Source organism: Candoia aspera, chromosome 5 (assembly GCF_035149785.1).
Source record: "Candoia aspera isolate rCanAsp1 chromosome 5, rCanAsp1.hap2, whole genome shotgun sequence".
Lineage (NCBI taxonomy): Eukaryota > Metazoa > Chordata > Lepidosauria > Squamata > Boidae > Candoia > Candoia aspera.
Window position 1 is genome coordinate 63,162,411 of NC_086157.1, and position 14,385 is coordinate 63,176,795.

Below are 14,385 nucleotides of genomic sequence, written 5' to 3' on the forward strand. Positions count from 1 at the left end.
CAAACATTGGCAATGCAATCACCCATTGGCATTTGCAAGTTTGCTTAAAAGAAAACTAATTCCAGGAACTGAACACTATGATACTTGGGGTTTTTTCCACTATATGTTATCTAATTTTAAGGACAATGTTATTTTTTTAAAAAAGCATAGTTAACTATACTGTGGGAAAAACTATAATTTAAGCACATATATTAAAAAGCATACCTACAATTGTATATTTAGAAAAGCAACTTCAGTCACTATGATTTAGAGGTGGGCAATAGTGCACAGAGAACTGAAGCTTAATGCTCTCATCCCTGTATTATTCCAGCATCAAAAATGCCTCTGAAGGTATTATTTGCAACAGATAGCACAATCAATTTTCTTAGCTACTGAGATGTTATCAGAATAAAAGACCTAATTGTACTGAGCATGTTAATGAAGGAAGGGTTGGTAGGAAAAACATGTTTAAATAAATCCAAAATACATTTATTAGGCCAACTGACTGTGCTATCTAAATCTACTACTGTAATGAAAACTTTAAAAAATATTTATTATATGTCAAGATTTGAATCATCTGTCATTTTTGTATATACAATATTATTTCTTGATTCATATGTTGTGCAGAGCCCAGGCAAAGCACAGTAAACCACAAACTATGCATTATAAGCCACAATAGCTAGGTTTATACAACATGCTAAGCCAACACCAAACTACTTGGTACAACATGTGAACTCAGCCACTAACTAAACCTATTATTCTCACTTATTTCATCTATTTGGTTTATTATGTGGTTTGTAATTGTTGGTATTGGCAGATCTGCCTAGCATATTGTTTATCTGTTATTTTATAAGGTGGAACTGTATATTTTGTGCAGTTGTATATAACTAGGGGCAAGTGTTAATGTATATTTAAAATAATGAAAATCTGCAGGCCACTTCAAAGGATGTAATTGGGAAAGGAGCTGGCTATTTTACTCTTTTTTCCTTACACTTACTATTTTTCGTTCTTAAGTAAAAAGATGTACACAGCAAAACCTGAGGTTGTTTAGAGCAGGAAAAAATGAAATAAAAAACAAACCAAAACAGCCTAATGAGAAAGAGTTAAGTAACATTTTCCCCACAGATTCAAGGGTTCAGCACTTAAAAGGTTTACACATTAAAAAAAAAAGCTGTTCTACATACACAAGTCCCAGTGTCAAAGCAATATTATGGGAAGCAGGCAGAGTTGAATCAAGAACCATGGGACAAGCAGAAGCCAGGACTGAAGAAATGACACTACTGTAGTCAAAGGTCATTTAGATATTAGTAATCAACAATGATTCAGCTACAAGTGAAATCAAATTCTCTATCCTGGGGGATCCATTAGCCAATTTGGATGGGCAGAGTCATGTCAGCCTAGATAGATTTATCACAGCAGTTCACCACATGGAGCATTGCACATAGTCCACCCACTCCCTCTAAGACCCACCCAGTCCATGCAAGTTCTGTCGTTTTTTGCAACAATTATGCCTTGACATGTAACTAGACTTTGACAAAATAGTTTCTGATGATCACATGATATAGGTTTCTAGCTTCACTCTAGCACTGATCTAGCACTTTTTTTTTTCTATCATTATTTCTAGGTGATATATTGAATCTGTTTTAGATTTCAGATATCCAACTTTCAGCCAATAGGTATACAGTGATCAAGTTTCCTTTTGAAAACATTTCCAGATATTTGCCATTCAGGATTTAGATGTCAATCATTCCTTTCTGTTGGGTCAAATGAAATATGCTTCAGTTTCAGTAAAGTAAATGAGGATATGTTTGAAAAAGTTTCGTAAAAGGCAAACTAATTTTTAGGAAGTGAAAATCATCAAGTTCTCTATCATCGTGCAGATCCTGGAAAACATAGTCACTCAACAAAATAAGGTACATAGAATATATATTGTTATTAAATAAATCTGATCATGTTTCAAATTCTGCACTGGATTTGCAGCTTTTAAAAATTATATCTATTTTCTTGCTAAAATGTAAGTTTTAAATATGTTATTAGGCTTATAGCTTGTTGAATTAAAAACAGAAGTTTGAGAATAAAAATATAAGATTTTCTTTGAAATTTATTTGTCAATTGCCATGAGCATTGATAGCAGAATTTTGGCCACTCTGTGCTCCAAATCTTGTTAGTAATCATCCAAAAAGGAAGCCATTATTTTTGTAATTATGCATTTTTCATGCTACAATTTTTCCAAATCATATAAAACTATTTATTCACTATTCAAACTTATTTAAATCACAATTTTGTTTTTTGTTTTTAATAAGAATTTTATTAAGTTTGAAACAAAGATAAAAACTACAAAAAAGAAAAAAAATTACAAAAAGAAAGGGAAAAATCTAAGAGCATGAAACACAAGAAAAAAGTATTTTGAAGATTACATAAAGAGGTGACTTCCAACTTTCAATAACAAGAAAATACAGCAATTTCCATAATCGATCCCTTACTCTATATCAAACCAAGATCACATTATTTCTATAAATCATTCCATTAACATATTCTAAAAATCACTCAGCACAATTGCTCCTTCCCCTTACATTAAAAGAAAAATATATAAACCTCCAAATCAACTCTCCCCCACAAAACATTTATTTAATTATTTCCTTCCTACCACTATTCTATATATTTCTGTCCACTATAATAGAAATCAAATTATTTATTTATGTCTCAAATTTGTACTACTGCCTATCTCCCCCCAAGGAGGGACTTTGAGTGGTTTACAGTAAGTTAATCAATTACAACATTAAAACAATAATCATAATAAAACATGAAATATAATACAATACAATACAAGCTTAAAAAATAAAATAGAAATCCAGATGGCTACAAAAGATCATAAATATGAGGGGAGCACTCTAAGGTGCCAGCCATCCCCAAGAATGACTCCCCCCCTCCCCATCCCAAGCACGGCGGCAGAGCCAAGTCTTCAGGGACTTCCTGAAGGTTGAAAGGGAAGGAACCTGCCTCAGCTCCGGTGGCAAATTATAAAAACATTTAAATTGTCTTTTATAATTAATAATACTATAACAATCTTGACCCTATTAAACAAAAACCAAGCAATTATTATTATTATATCTTATAAATCTTAACAATCAAACAAACCTTAAAAGCAATCCAATAAATCTTAATCCAAATCGTTCAAGAAAATGGAATCATACAAGCCTTAATATCAATCCATATAAATGTTCTTAATTTTTTACCCCACCTCAGAACCTATACCAAAACATTTCCATATCTCCATATTACACACAGGGCATTTTTCCTACAGAAATCAAACAGCCCAATTGCCCACCCCCAGAAATTCAGACTTCTCAGCAAAAAACTTCCCACGGAACAATGCCTCTTCTTTCCCATAACATTCCATCAAAAAAACAACCCCATTTGTAACTTGCAAGTCAGACTGTCTCATTAACCCCTTCAACACCAAAATGAAATTGTTGCCTGGCATTTCAACAAAATCTTCCATCTGTCAGTGGAAACATTTCTATCTTGGTTAAAATCTTCATCTTCTTCCACAACGTCCTCAGCCAGATGACACATTTTAAAGCTGATATTTTCTGCAATGTCCTGAATATCTTGCAGAATAGCTTAAAAATTAACATAAAAGATCTGTTTAAACTCACAGTGAAGCTTACAACAGAACTCTGAGAAAGTCTCATTGAAATCCTCCATGTTTCATGCAGTAGATTATGGCGCCCCCTAGATACTTGACCAGCAAAAATAGGAGTTAATGAGTTAATAGAGAATTGGAGAAAGTTGTTGACATAAGAGAAAGTATGCTAACAAGCAGCTCCAGGGAAAGTGAACAGAAAGCTGAAGATTCAAACCAGCAGATTCAACATGTAGGAAAATATTAAATCCTTCAAAAGCAATACAAAAATAATAACGAGAAAATTATTTATTCTCAGTCCTCTTCAATATCCAAATGGGAAAACAAGCCAAAACTTTAAAAGATTTTTAAAAATTAATCCTAAAAATAATGATAAGCACCAAGAGAGATCGCTTCTCCTTGCTGTAGAAAGTCTGTCTTAGGGTACATAACTTTAAAAAATATATAACTTGAGTGTTTTAGAAATGGGGTGGCTCAATCTAGTGTCCCTTTAAGGCTACAGCATGGCTTGGAAATGAGCACATCCTGGCCTCCCAGCAGCTCTTATCCGATCAGCATGAATGCTGTTTCCGATTCTCAGGCTGCAAGTTTCCATTCCAGAGGGCAGATGGGATGATCCCAAGAGTTTCCTTTGTCCATGAAAGCACTCTTGGGCTTCGGGAAAAAGCCTGCCCATGCCCCCCCAAAAAACTGCCACTGTCACTTCTGTCTGTGGAGCTCACAAACACAGCTGTTCAGTCGGCCATGTCCCCACTGGAAGTTGTAAATTGCGATTTTGTATACCTGAGCTGCCACTCCTCCATTTTACTTCTAATAATGATTCAGAAGATCCATAAATAGGAGCTGTAATTGAATGCATCAAATATTAGTGATGTTGTCAAATAGATTTTTTCCTTTCAAGTAGTAAAGTTTCGCAAATCCTAGCTGGAAATTTGAAAAAAAAGGACACACAATGCAAACTGTTTGAGATGCACTCTCATGTGACACATCCCTTGTAAATCAAGTATCAGCAGTATAGGTGGTTAAAATTATTTCAGAAGTGAGAATGGTTCAGAACAGGCATTTCACTGTATGAAACACAAAGGAACTTAATACTGTATTCAGGATTGACTGATGTTCATTTGTATTTCAGTGACAACTGAAAAAATGAGCAATCATTTTCAAAAGTACTCTTCGTGGAACATCAAGTTATAGAGGACTGCTTTGTACAGACACAAGTCAAGTCAGATGTGAAGAACTACCAAAACAAAACTGAGGTAACTCAAAGCAAGGTTTTGAACTGAATTAATTTAGCCATGGTTTATATATTTTTTAAAAAGTGAGATTCTAGAGGCAACTCACAATTTTTAAATTAATTATATACTGCAGCTATATATAATAATACACCGTAATTTCTATTTCTTAACAGAATAGAAAATACATGTGGGAATTCTGAAATTCAGTTGGCTGCTTTGGGTGGTATCAAAAACATCTCGGTAGAATAGAGTACTCCAGATGACTTCAGTGTTGTTCAGCCAGTGCATACATCTGGACTGTTGAGTGTCTTGTGGATGCTATTGCAAAATGGCTACAAAAGGAAATGGCTAGCACATTCACAAAGTGATTGCCATGATGATGGGCATGGCTACTCACAAAACCAGAATTTTCCAAAAGGCCAGCTGGTACAATTAAAAGACAAACATATCAAAAAACTTCAGTAACAGGAGAGCTGTAGTTGGTACTCCAAAATAGAATGCTCCTCCTTTTAACCCTCTGTGTCTGGTCAACTCAGAGACAGAAAGAAGTAATTTTGGTACAAAGCAGAGGTGAGAATCCCACGTATCACATTTGTTCCCATAAAGCAACACAAATACACCTTTCATAGAAGGCAAAATCTAATTGTCAGGTTAGACAATTGTCTAATTTGCCTTGATTACAATAGAAATCAAGGCAAAATACAAATATACACAATACAAGACAGCCTATGCAATCTTGCATAAAGCAAAGGAAGAAATACCCGTCACCTCATACCACTGCTCCCCAGTCCCTCATCCCTTAGGATGCCCCTCATAAATCCCCTATGTAACTTCAATTATTTTAGTCAGAATGAGGCTGTTATTGTAGGTGGCAGGTTATGAGTATCCAAATGTATCACAAATGCACAATTATTCTATTTTTATTGCTAAATGTATCTGTTCCAGATAGATTTAGTTCTGACCCACATATTCACCTAAGCATAATAATATTTTCTATTCCACAAATTTTGGGGAAATATCACCTCCCCGCAAATATTCCTCAATAGTGATATCCATTGTTCTTTTTTAATATATAAATGACTATGCTTGCAGCTCACGTTGTCATTGTTAAAGACGTTTTTAAGTCTGCAGTGTATTAGTTGGCAGAAAGATACAATATATACTGTACATTCAGAATGAACACAAGTAACATATTAAATTATATATAAGCTCAGTGAGAATATTGTATACATTTTGGCTTAGTTGATGTAAAGCCTAGAAGCCAAGATTAAATCGGGGGAAAAAAACAGGGAGAAAAATATTATGGGGAAGTAACTGGATCTGCTAGTTAATGCATGTTTGGGTTGTTAGATATTTGGTCCAGAGTTATCACTGTGGAAAGCTAATGCCTTCAGAACAGCTACAAACACAATAAAATTAAATGAAATATAGAGATTTAAATGAAACTAACATCTTTCCCATTTATAAGAGCTCCATCATTTTTATTCTGCCCCTATCTTTGGCCTGTTAAAGCTAAACTAGCTGAAATTGGATTGTTAAACTAAGCATATTGCAGCAGATGAATCTTTACTATAGCAGTCTAGAATAATCTATCTTATTAGATCAGAAACACATTCAGAACTTTGAGATGAGGTAGCGGGCATACTCACAAAATAGCTCTCATGGGAGAATTGCCTATTTACAAAATAGCAGCCATGGTGGCCATGATCAGTCATAAAACACCCATTTATCAACAGGAAAACAAAATCTCCCTTTCCCTATGGAGCCTTTAGGTAAAGGTAAAGGTTTCCCTTGACATTAAGTCCAGTCGTGTCTGACTCTAGGAGGTAGTGCTCATCTCTGTTTCAAAGCTGAAGAGCCAACATTTGTCCGTAGACACTTCTGTGGTCATGGGGCTGGCATGACTAAATGGAACACCATTACCTGCCTGCTGAAGCGGTACCTATTAATCTACTCACATTTGCATGTTTTCGAACTGCTAGGTTGGCAGGAGCTGGGACTAGCAACGGGAGCTCACCCTGTCACACAGATTCCAACTGCTGACCTTCGGTTTAACCCACAGAGCCACCGCGAGCCTTTGGGGCCCCCAAAATAATTGCTGCAAACAAATATTATGTTAAAAAAATACTATGTTAAAAATGGATCTTTCACTTAACGCATGCCAGCTTCCTGTCATATTTCTTAAAAGTTTAAAAATGTCAGGTCGAGTAGGGAGCATGCTGGGCATCAAGGAAGATTCCTGGGGACACATTGGTGCTTATGGTCACCAAGTTGTCTACCTCAATTTAGAGTATTTCCTATGCAAATAGGTGTACTTTTTTTGGATACTACAAATGTAAAAAGACAGTTTGCACACTCGCAGATTTAGAATATAAATCCCTTTTCACAGAACCTGGCTGGTAAATGGGCATTGTTTCCTCTAAGTATGGCACCTTGATCAGCATGAAGAGAATATTCTTTCCTCAGCAAAGAATTGAAAATACATGGGATGCTGCTTGTTTGGAATGAGACTGAAGGTGGTGACCTTCAATCTCAATTCTGTTCTCAATTCTCTATACAAACGTTTACAAAACAGCTGCAGAAACAGCCTGCAGAAACATAAGTCTGTATTTCTCGTGAAAGCTTTTGGGCTACCCTTCATCCATAAGCAGAAGACTGCCCTCTTTGAAAGTCCTTGTAATAAGTTCTGACTGCTAGCAATATGCCTGCTAAGGCAAAAACAGTTCCAAATGTTTAGATCAAAAACTATGGCTCAGGGATGTCACTGCTGTCTTAACCCAGTCACACATTTTTCAGTCATGTACCTTTTCCAAGAGTACATGGAAAACAAGGTGATAGAATGTTGTAACTGTCTTCTTATAGGAAGTGGTTGGTTGAATTACTACTTTATTAAAGCTGCTGTGTGGATAATTGGTCATATTTTTTCCTGGGAGGCTTTCTGTATTTTCCGACTACAACTGAAATGAGCTGGAGAATTCTTTAAGTCACCACCCTGTGAAAACATCAGTGCAACTACCATACTGTTGATGCAGAACTGATACCTAGAATCTACTGTCCATTGTTCTGGGTCTGAAAAGTGATATTATATTATGCAAATCCCTTGTAGATGACATCTTTATTACTATATATTTTTTCTTCTATTGTTTTTAATGCATTATCTTTTCTTACATGCTGCTCAGCCAGTCTGGATGGAGCGGCACAGAAATCTTAGTAATAATAATAATAAAGGTTATTTGTTTTTCAGATCCCCTGAAGTGGCTGCATATGGCCCTGATGCTTATGTAAAAGATATTTCACTAAAAAGAAAGTCTCTGAACATCTCTGACCATTAGCAAGCAAACAGATATGCATCAAACTGAGCCTCAAGGAAAGTGCTGAAAAATTGATTCCAGGCACATTTTCATGTGATTACTAAATTTAAGCCTGCGAGAGACATAAACTGAAACCTACAGAGGAAGGAGTATGGCTCTGCCTTAATATTTGGACATATCCAATCTTATTTATCCTTCCAATGATATTATGAATTAGATCACTTTTTTCCCAAATGTACAAAAGGAGAAGTGAAATTAGAAGACAGTGAATTATAATCCCAATGGAAGCAATAACAGGAAGACAGGAAAATCCCAATAAAGAAATAAGAATTTCAGCCTGGGTTTAATGCATTTCTGTGTTGTAAAGAGGGTAGAGTATTTTGCAAGAATTACTACCCCAACTCTCAACCATTTTATTGTGTTCCCACATATAAATGGATGCGGTAGAAATCTTTGGAACAGAACCTGTTTTCTGAATGAAATGTTCCATCTGGTATCAATGCTACTTTTATTCTCAGTTGGTGACAGTCATGGTGAGATCGACTGATTTAAGTAAGTGAGGATCCTAGAACTATCAGCTCCACAAAAATTATGGTTTTTTCAGCCCACAGGCATCATTTCCTTTTGATTGGTTTCTTAAGCTTCTGTGTAGATAGCTCTGCGTGCAGTCAAAAGAATAACACACTCATTTTCACCAAAGAAAATACAATTCGTAAGTGCACGTGTCCTGATAGTATTAATAACAATGACTGTGATTATAGCCTGGCAAATCTAATTTGCAACTGTAAGACTGTTTTGCCCTATACAACAGACAAAACCTATTACAATAATTTGGTAATTTGGTTCACTGAAACATACCTGTTGCGAATCCTGTTAAATGTTACATTTGTGCATAATCTAAAACTCTCCCTCTGTGGCACTATTCCTTTGTCAACAAAATATTTGACTATTTGGGGATTACGAAGATTACAGATAAGAAGTGAGAATAATGGCCAGTTACAACAGCAAAGTTTAACAATCTCTGCCAGCTGTGACAATGGAACCCAAGGCAAGTTGAAGATGTCATACAAAGACAGAAATATGATTACTCCTGTTGTTGTTTTAGACACAACTCTTTTCAGTGGCAGTGGCCCATTGAAATCATACAGTGTAGAAAATATTTCCAGCATTTCAGACCAGTTTCCACATTTGGACAAATTTTTTACCACAAATAACAAAAGTTGTATCATAACATTCATTTACTAACACACAAATCTTGGCCATTTCTACAGTATAATGTAGAAATTACAAATTGCGCCATCATGAGATAGCATTGTAGAAGCTGAGCTTCTGTTGCTCTTTATATTCAAAAAAGAAAAGAACAGGGAGATGAATTAACTTTAGTCCTAATAGTTCCTATTTCAGTATAAACTATAGAATGCTATAGAATGTTTTAGTTCAGCTCACCCCAAAAATCCAGCTTTTAATTCTAATAAACATTTATCATTGCTGAAGTCATGTTATATTAAAAATGTAAGCTAATTTATTCTATGGAGGCATGTGGAGGATAATATTTCAACTTATCTGAGAAATGTGTCGAGTTGCACACAGCCTTCTTGATACTTTGCATGCATGCCTTCAAGTCAGTGTTGACTCCTGGTGACTGCGCTGGACAAGTCCCTGCAGTTTTCTTGGCAAGATTTCAGGTGGTTCCTGAAATCTTGCCAAGTTCCTGCTTCCTAGGGCTGAAAGAGAGTGACTGGCCCAAGATCACCCAGCTGGCTTTGTGTTTAAGGTGGGACTAGAACTCAGTCTCCTGATTTCTAGCATGGTGCCTTTAACCACTGCACCAAACTGGCTCTCTGTTCTTGATACTAGCCAGAAAATAAATTCTTCCGTTAAGCAGTTTCCTCACTGTGTCTGAACAATACTTATACAACTCCAAAATAAGCCAGGCCATAATTTCATAATTTGAAATTGGCTTTATATTGTGCTTGTTCCAAAGCAATTAATATTTGTAAGTTTGAGCAAAATAAGAGACAATAGTTAGTGAAAGATATCCATGTTTGTTTGCCATCTCATAAAAACAAGATTGGTGTGCAACCCAAAAGCTACTTTATGTGAAGCTAATTTCTCATTGACAGATTTGCCCAAGTTCAATTTACCATACATTTACAAAATCAATACATTTGATAGTAATTCCTAGCAAGTATTCTAGTTGTGGAAAAAATATTCTAGTCCTGGAAGACACCTTTGATATATCAAGCAAGACTTAAGAGAAACCATCCTAAGATTAGTATACTGATCTTATAAATATTTTAAAATGAGAGAATGCTACCACTAAACATGATTTTTTAAAGTTGATTTTCTATATTTTCAGCAGGTTTCATTTTACATTTTATAATGTAAATATAAAAATGTTGCTGTTTTATAGAACAGAAAAATCCTGCAGAATCTTCTTATTCCTATTATACATACATGGCCACAGATGTTTATTGCAATTTCTTTTTTAAGAAACATAATTCTAAACTTGTACAAATTCTTGCGGGCATTTTTTGAAAAAAATGCAAAAATCTGTTTTTGCATAATGTATTGCTTTGCTTTATAAGTAAAATATTTTGTTAAAAATTAGAGTTATCTAAACTGGAATTGACTAATGACTTTTCACATAATCTGGTTAAAATCCAGTGTTGTCTGAGTGAACTTCTAATTGTAGAGTGAACCCTCCGACTTCTACTACAATCCCATCCATACTCCCAATCTTCTCAAAACTTACATTTCTCTGATGAAATCCACTGTCAGAGAAGTTATTGAAATACAATCCATTAAGAACTACTAAAAATATAAGTCCTACATTTAATCCCGCATAAAAGATTCAAATCATCTGTTACAGATGCAAAGTTTGCAAGATCCCATCATGATATGCTCCTCATTCCTGTATCTATGTATCAACCCCACTTTTCAGTCAACCACATTAAAATTCTTTCTAGCCAACATGTAGGTCAAGGATGGGCAGCCTTGGTTACATGTAGCCACCCGACACCCCACTGACAGCCTCCAGCCCCTCTAAGATCACAAAATTATACATATTCAATGCCAGAAAATATATTGGAATAATAACTGGAATAATTAAGATAATGCTAAGTTTGCTTAACTAATACATTCAGATGAAATAAATAACTAGTACAAACCCAGAGGTCGGGAGATGTCCAAATTGGAGGAATTATGTGGCAGTGGGATCATAATTACTGAAATTTTAGAAAGGCATAATTAAAACCCATAATAAGGAAAAAATGACCTAGAGCTTTTGTAGCTATGTGTGTAACTTACATTTGAATTCCCAGAAAAATGTCAAGAACTACTGGTATAGGAGCTATATAGTTGGGTCTTACTCCATTACATTCAAACATTACTGTATTGTTTACAGATGGAGGCACAGAGGTAACTATCCTATTTTAAAAGTAAAAATAAACTTTAAATTATGATTTAGACATTTCATGATCTGAACATCAGAAATTAATGTCATACCACTAATTCTTCAAACAAAAATAATGTAAACAAATAAAAATGAGCAATGTTATTAGAAAAATTCCAAAATACATATTAGAACAAATACACAGGTAGTCCTCATTTAACGATGCTAATTGGGACCAGAAATTCCATCATTAAGCAATGTGGTTGTAAGTTGAAAAACCACGACTGCACTGCTTAGCAACGGCAGTTCCAGTTGCAGTTGTCAAGTGAGGACTATGCAGGTTATTAAGTGAGGACCTCACGTGACCACGATTTGCAACTTCCTGCTGACTTCCTCATTGAGTTTGCTTGTTGGAAGCTGGCAGGGAAGGTCACATGACCACAGGGATAGTGGGATGGCCATAAGTACAAGGACCGGTTGTAACTACTACTTGTTCAGCACTATTGTAAGTTCAAATGGTTGCTGAACAAGTGGTCATTAAATGAGGACCACCTGCATTTACTAAGGCTATTCAAATATCAGAAAAGTGCACAAGTTTTCAAAATCTCCAGATCTTATCACCAAGTCAGATGCCATCAAAAATACTAATGCTGGCTTCATCTTCAACATCTTCAGCCTCCTGCTTCACTTGTCCTTTGTTTTATCATATAACAATCTGACAAAGAAATTTTAAGATTCTGGAAACTTGCAGTTATGTAATCTTTGAATCATATACCTTCATGATACAGATTTTGAAAGAAATTATTTCTTGCCTGAGAAGTAATGTTACTTCTCAGTGCTAAACACTAAAGAACTGTTCCATATCCTACCAAAGTTTTAAAGACAGGATGCTTTAAACTCACTTTATGTAATATACTACACTTACATTTATATGCATAGATGAAAATGCAATGTTTGTGTAAAACATGCACACATGAATTTTATTTCCATGCCTAAGACAAGTATGTGCACCCAGCAGCCATATTTGACAGGGCTATTAACTGTGTGCAAAGGAGTTTAACATAAAGTGATTGTTTGAGGACTTTAAAAAATTGATCTTACTTTGTTCAATAAACAATCTAGCTGAATATATCTACGAAAATATTAAAAAAAACAAAACTAAAAATCAAGGTCCCTTCCAATTGTATGATTATAAGATAATTTTCTTTTCATTCTGGTAATCAAATAATATTGAGATATTATTATTATTGTTTGCAATCCTAAACTCAGTGGATGATCAAATTTCCAATTATTCCCACTAATTATTTTATCCATATGTTTTTTTTTCTCCCTTTTATTTTATTGTTGTTAATCTTGATACATTACATTGTTTCGATACAAAGATATTTGTACAGTATTAATTAAAATTATTGTCATTCTGTTATTTAGATAACAGAGAATATTAGAAATAAAGAGAAACATTCTACCAATCTTTATTACAATTTAGGATATCGATGTTACAAGCGTAAAATTATTTGACTTTTTCATACTAAACTGAGTATAATATTAGAAAAAAGAAACTGCTGCAAATTATATCAAAGTATTTATTGTACAATGAATGTTGCAGTCTTGAGTGATTATTTAGTATTGAAATCTGCATTGTATAATTGCTATATATATATATGTGTGTGTGTGTGTGTAAATAAGCACCATGTTAATAAAAAGAAAAAAATAGATAAGCAATACAAATTTAACAAGAATTAAAATACTAAAAATAATTTTTAAAAAAGGAAAAACAAAAGGGAAAAGAACTGTTACGTTTCTAACTTCCGCCTTTTGTAAATCTGCTAATTTACAATATTGTAGACATTTAAGCCCCCTTAGAAGCCATACTGTAAATGATTATATTTGCCATCCTGGGTCATGTATTTTATGTATGGAAACTGGTTGAACTTCTATTGTGTATCTATACTGCTAGTTTTGCCATATTCTCCGAGTTTAAGTTCCCAATCAGATATTGTCGGTATTGTATCTTTCTTCCAATGCTGAGCAAAATTTATTCACACTGCTGTAAGCATGTATCTCATTAAATTATGATGTTTCTGGTTGATTTTTTCTGAGATTACACCTAGTAAGAAACGTTGTGGTTTCATTTCAAATTTAAATTCCGAAGTTTTCTGATTGTACTATATATATTTATCTTTCCAGTCCTTTGGAGGTTTTTTTTTCATGTCCACCACATGTGATAAAATGTTTCTTCTGTTTCATAACATTTCCAACATTTGTTACTATATGATTTGTCTATTTTAGATATTATTGATGGATTTGCATATCATCTGTAGAACATTTTGTATCAATTTTCTTTAAGTTATAATTTGGTATACATTTTATAGATTTAGTCTATAATCCTTCCCATTCTTGTGTTGTAACTGTTTCTTTAAAATTTTGCATTCATTTTATCATATAGTTTTTAATTGCCATTTTTTAAAATGTTTTTAATAATATCTATCACTTAGTGATTTACCTTGGGTTGCTGATGGGATTTATTGACATTGAATGAAATTAGTTAGACAAAGATTTTATTTATGTTGCATAAAATGCAAAAATATTTCTAAAGGCACTTTCTAACTGATACGTGGTCTTGGCAGTTAGGGACTTACAGTTTCAAAAACTCCTGTATGATTGCTAAATCTCTTACATTATGCTATTCCATGGAGAAGAAATAGCAGGATAATCAGCAACTGAGATTCTGCTGCCCCTAGTAATAAAAAAACAGAATCCCAAATATTAAAGAAGCAGTGAAAAGATTATAGTATGAATGAGAAACAGCAATTTATTCAT

At 34.3% G+C, this 14,385-nt stretch overlaps 1 protein-coding gene across 1 annotated transcript; it reads left to right on the forward strand.

Annotated features, from left to right (window-relative positions):
• The first annotated feature begins 8,108 nt into the window (after window positions 1-8,108).
• On the forward strand, window positions 8,109-10,528 carry EPCIP (exosomal polycystin 1 interacting protein). Its single transcript, XM_063304419.1, has one exon. The coding sequence runs from the start codon at window positions 8,763-8,765 to the stop codon at window positions 9,414-9,416; it is 654 nt and encodes a 217-aa protein (XP_063160489.1). The 5' UTR covers window positions 8,109-8,762; the 3' UTR covers window positions 9,417-10,528.
• Window positions 10,529-14,385: the final 3,857 nt, after the last annotated feature.

Coding starts and splice junctions, on each gene's coding strand:
- EPCIP (XM_063304419.1), top strand. CDS start 8,763: ATGGTTTTTTCAGCCCACAGGCATCATTTCCTTTTGATTGGTTTCTTA.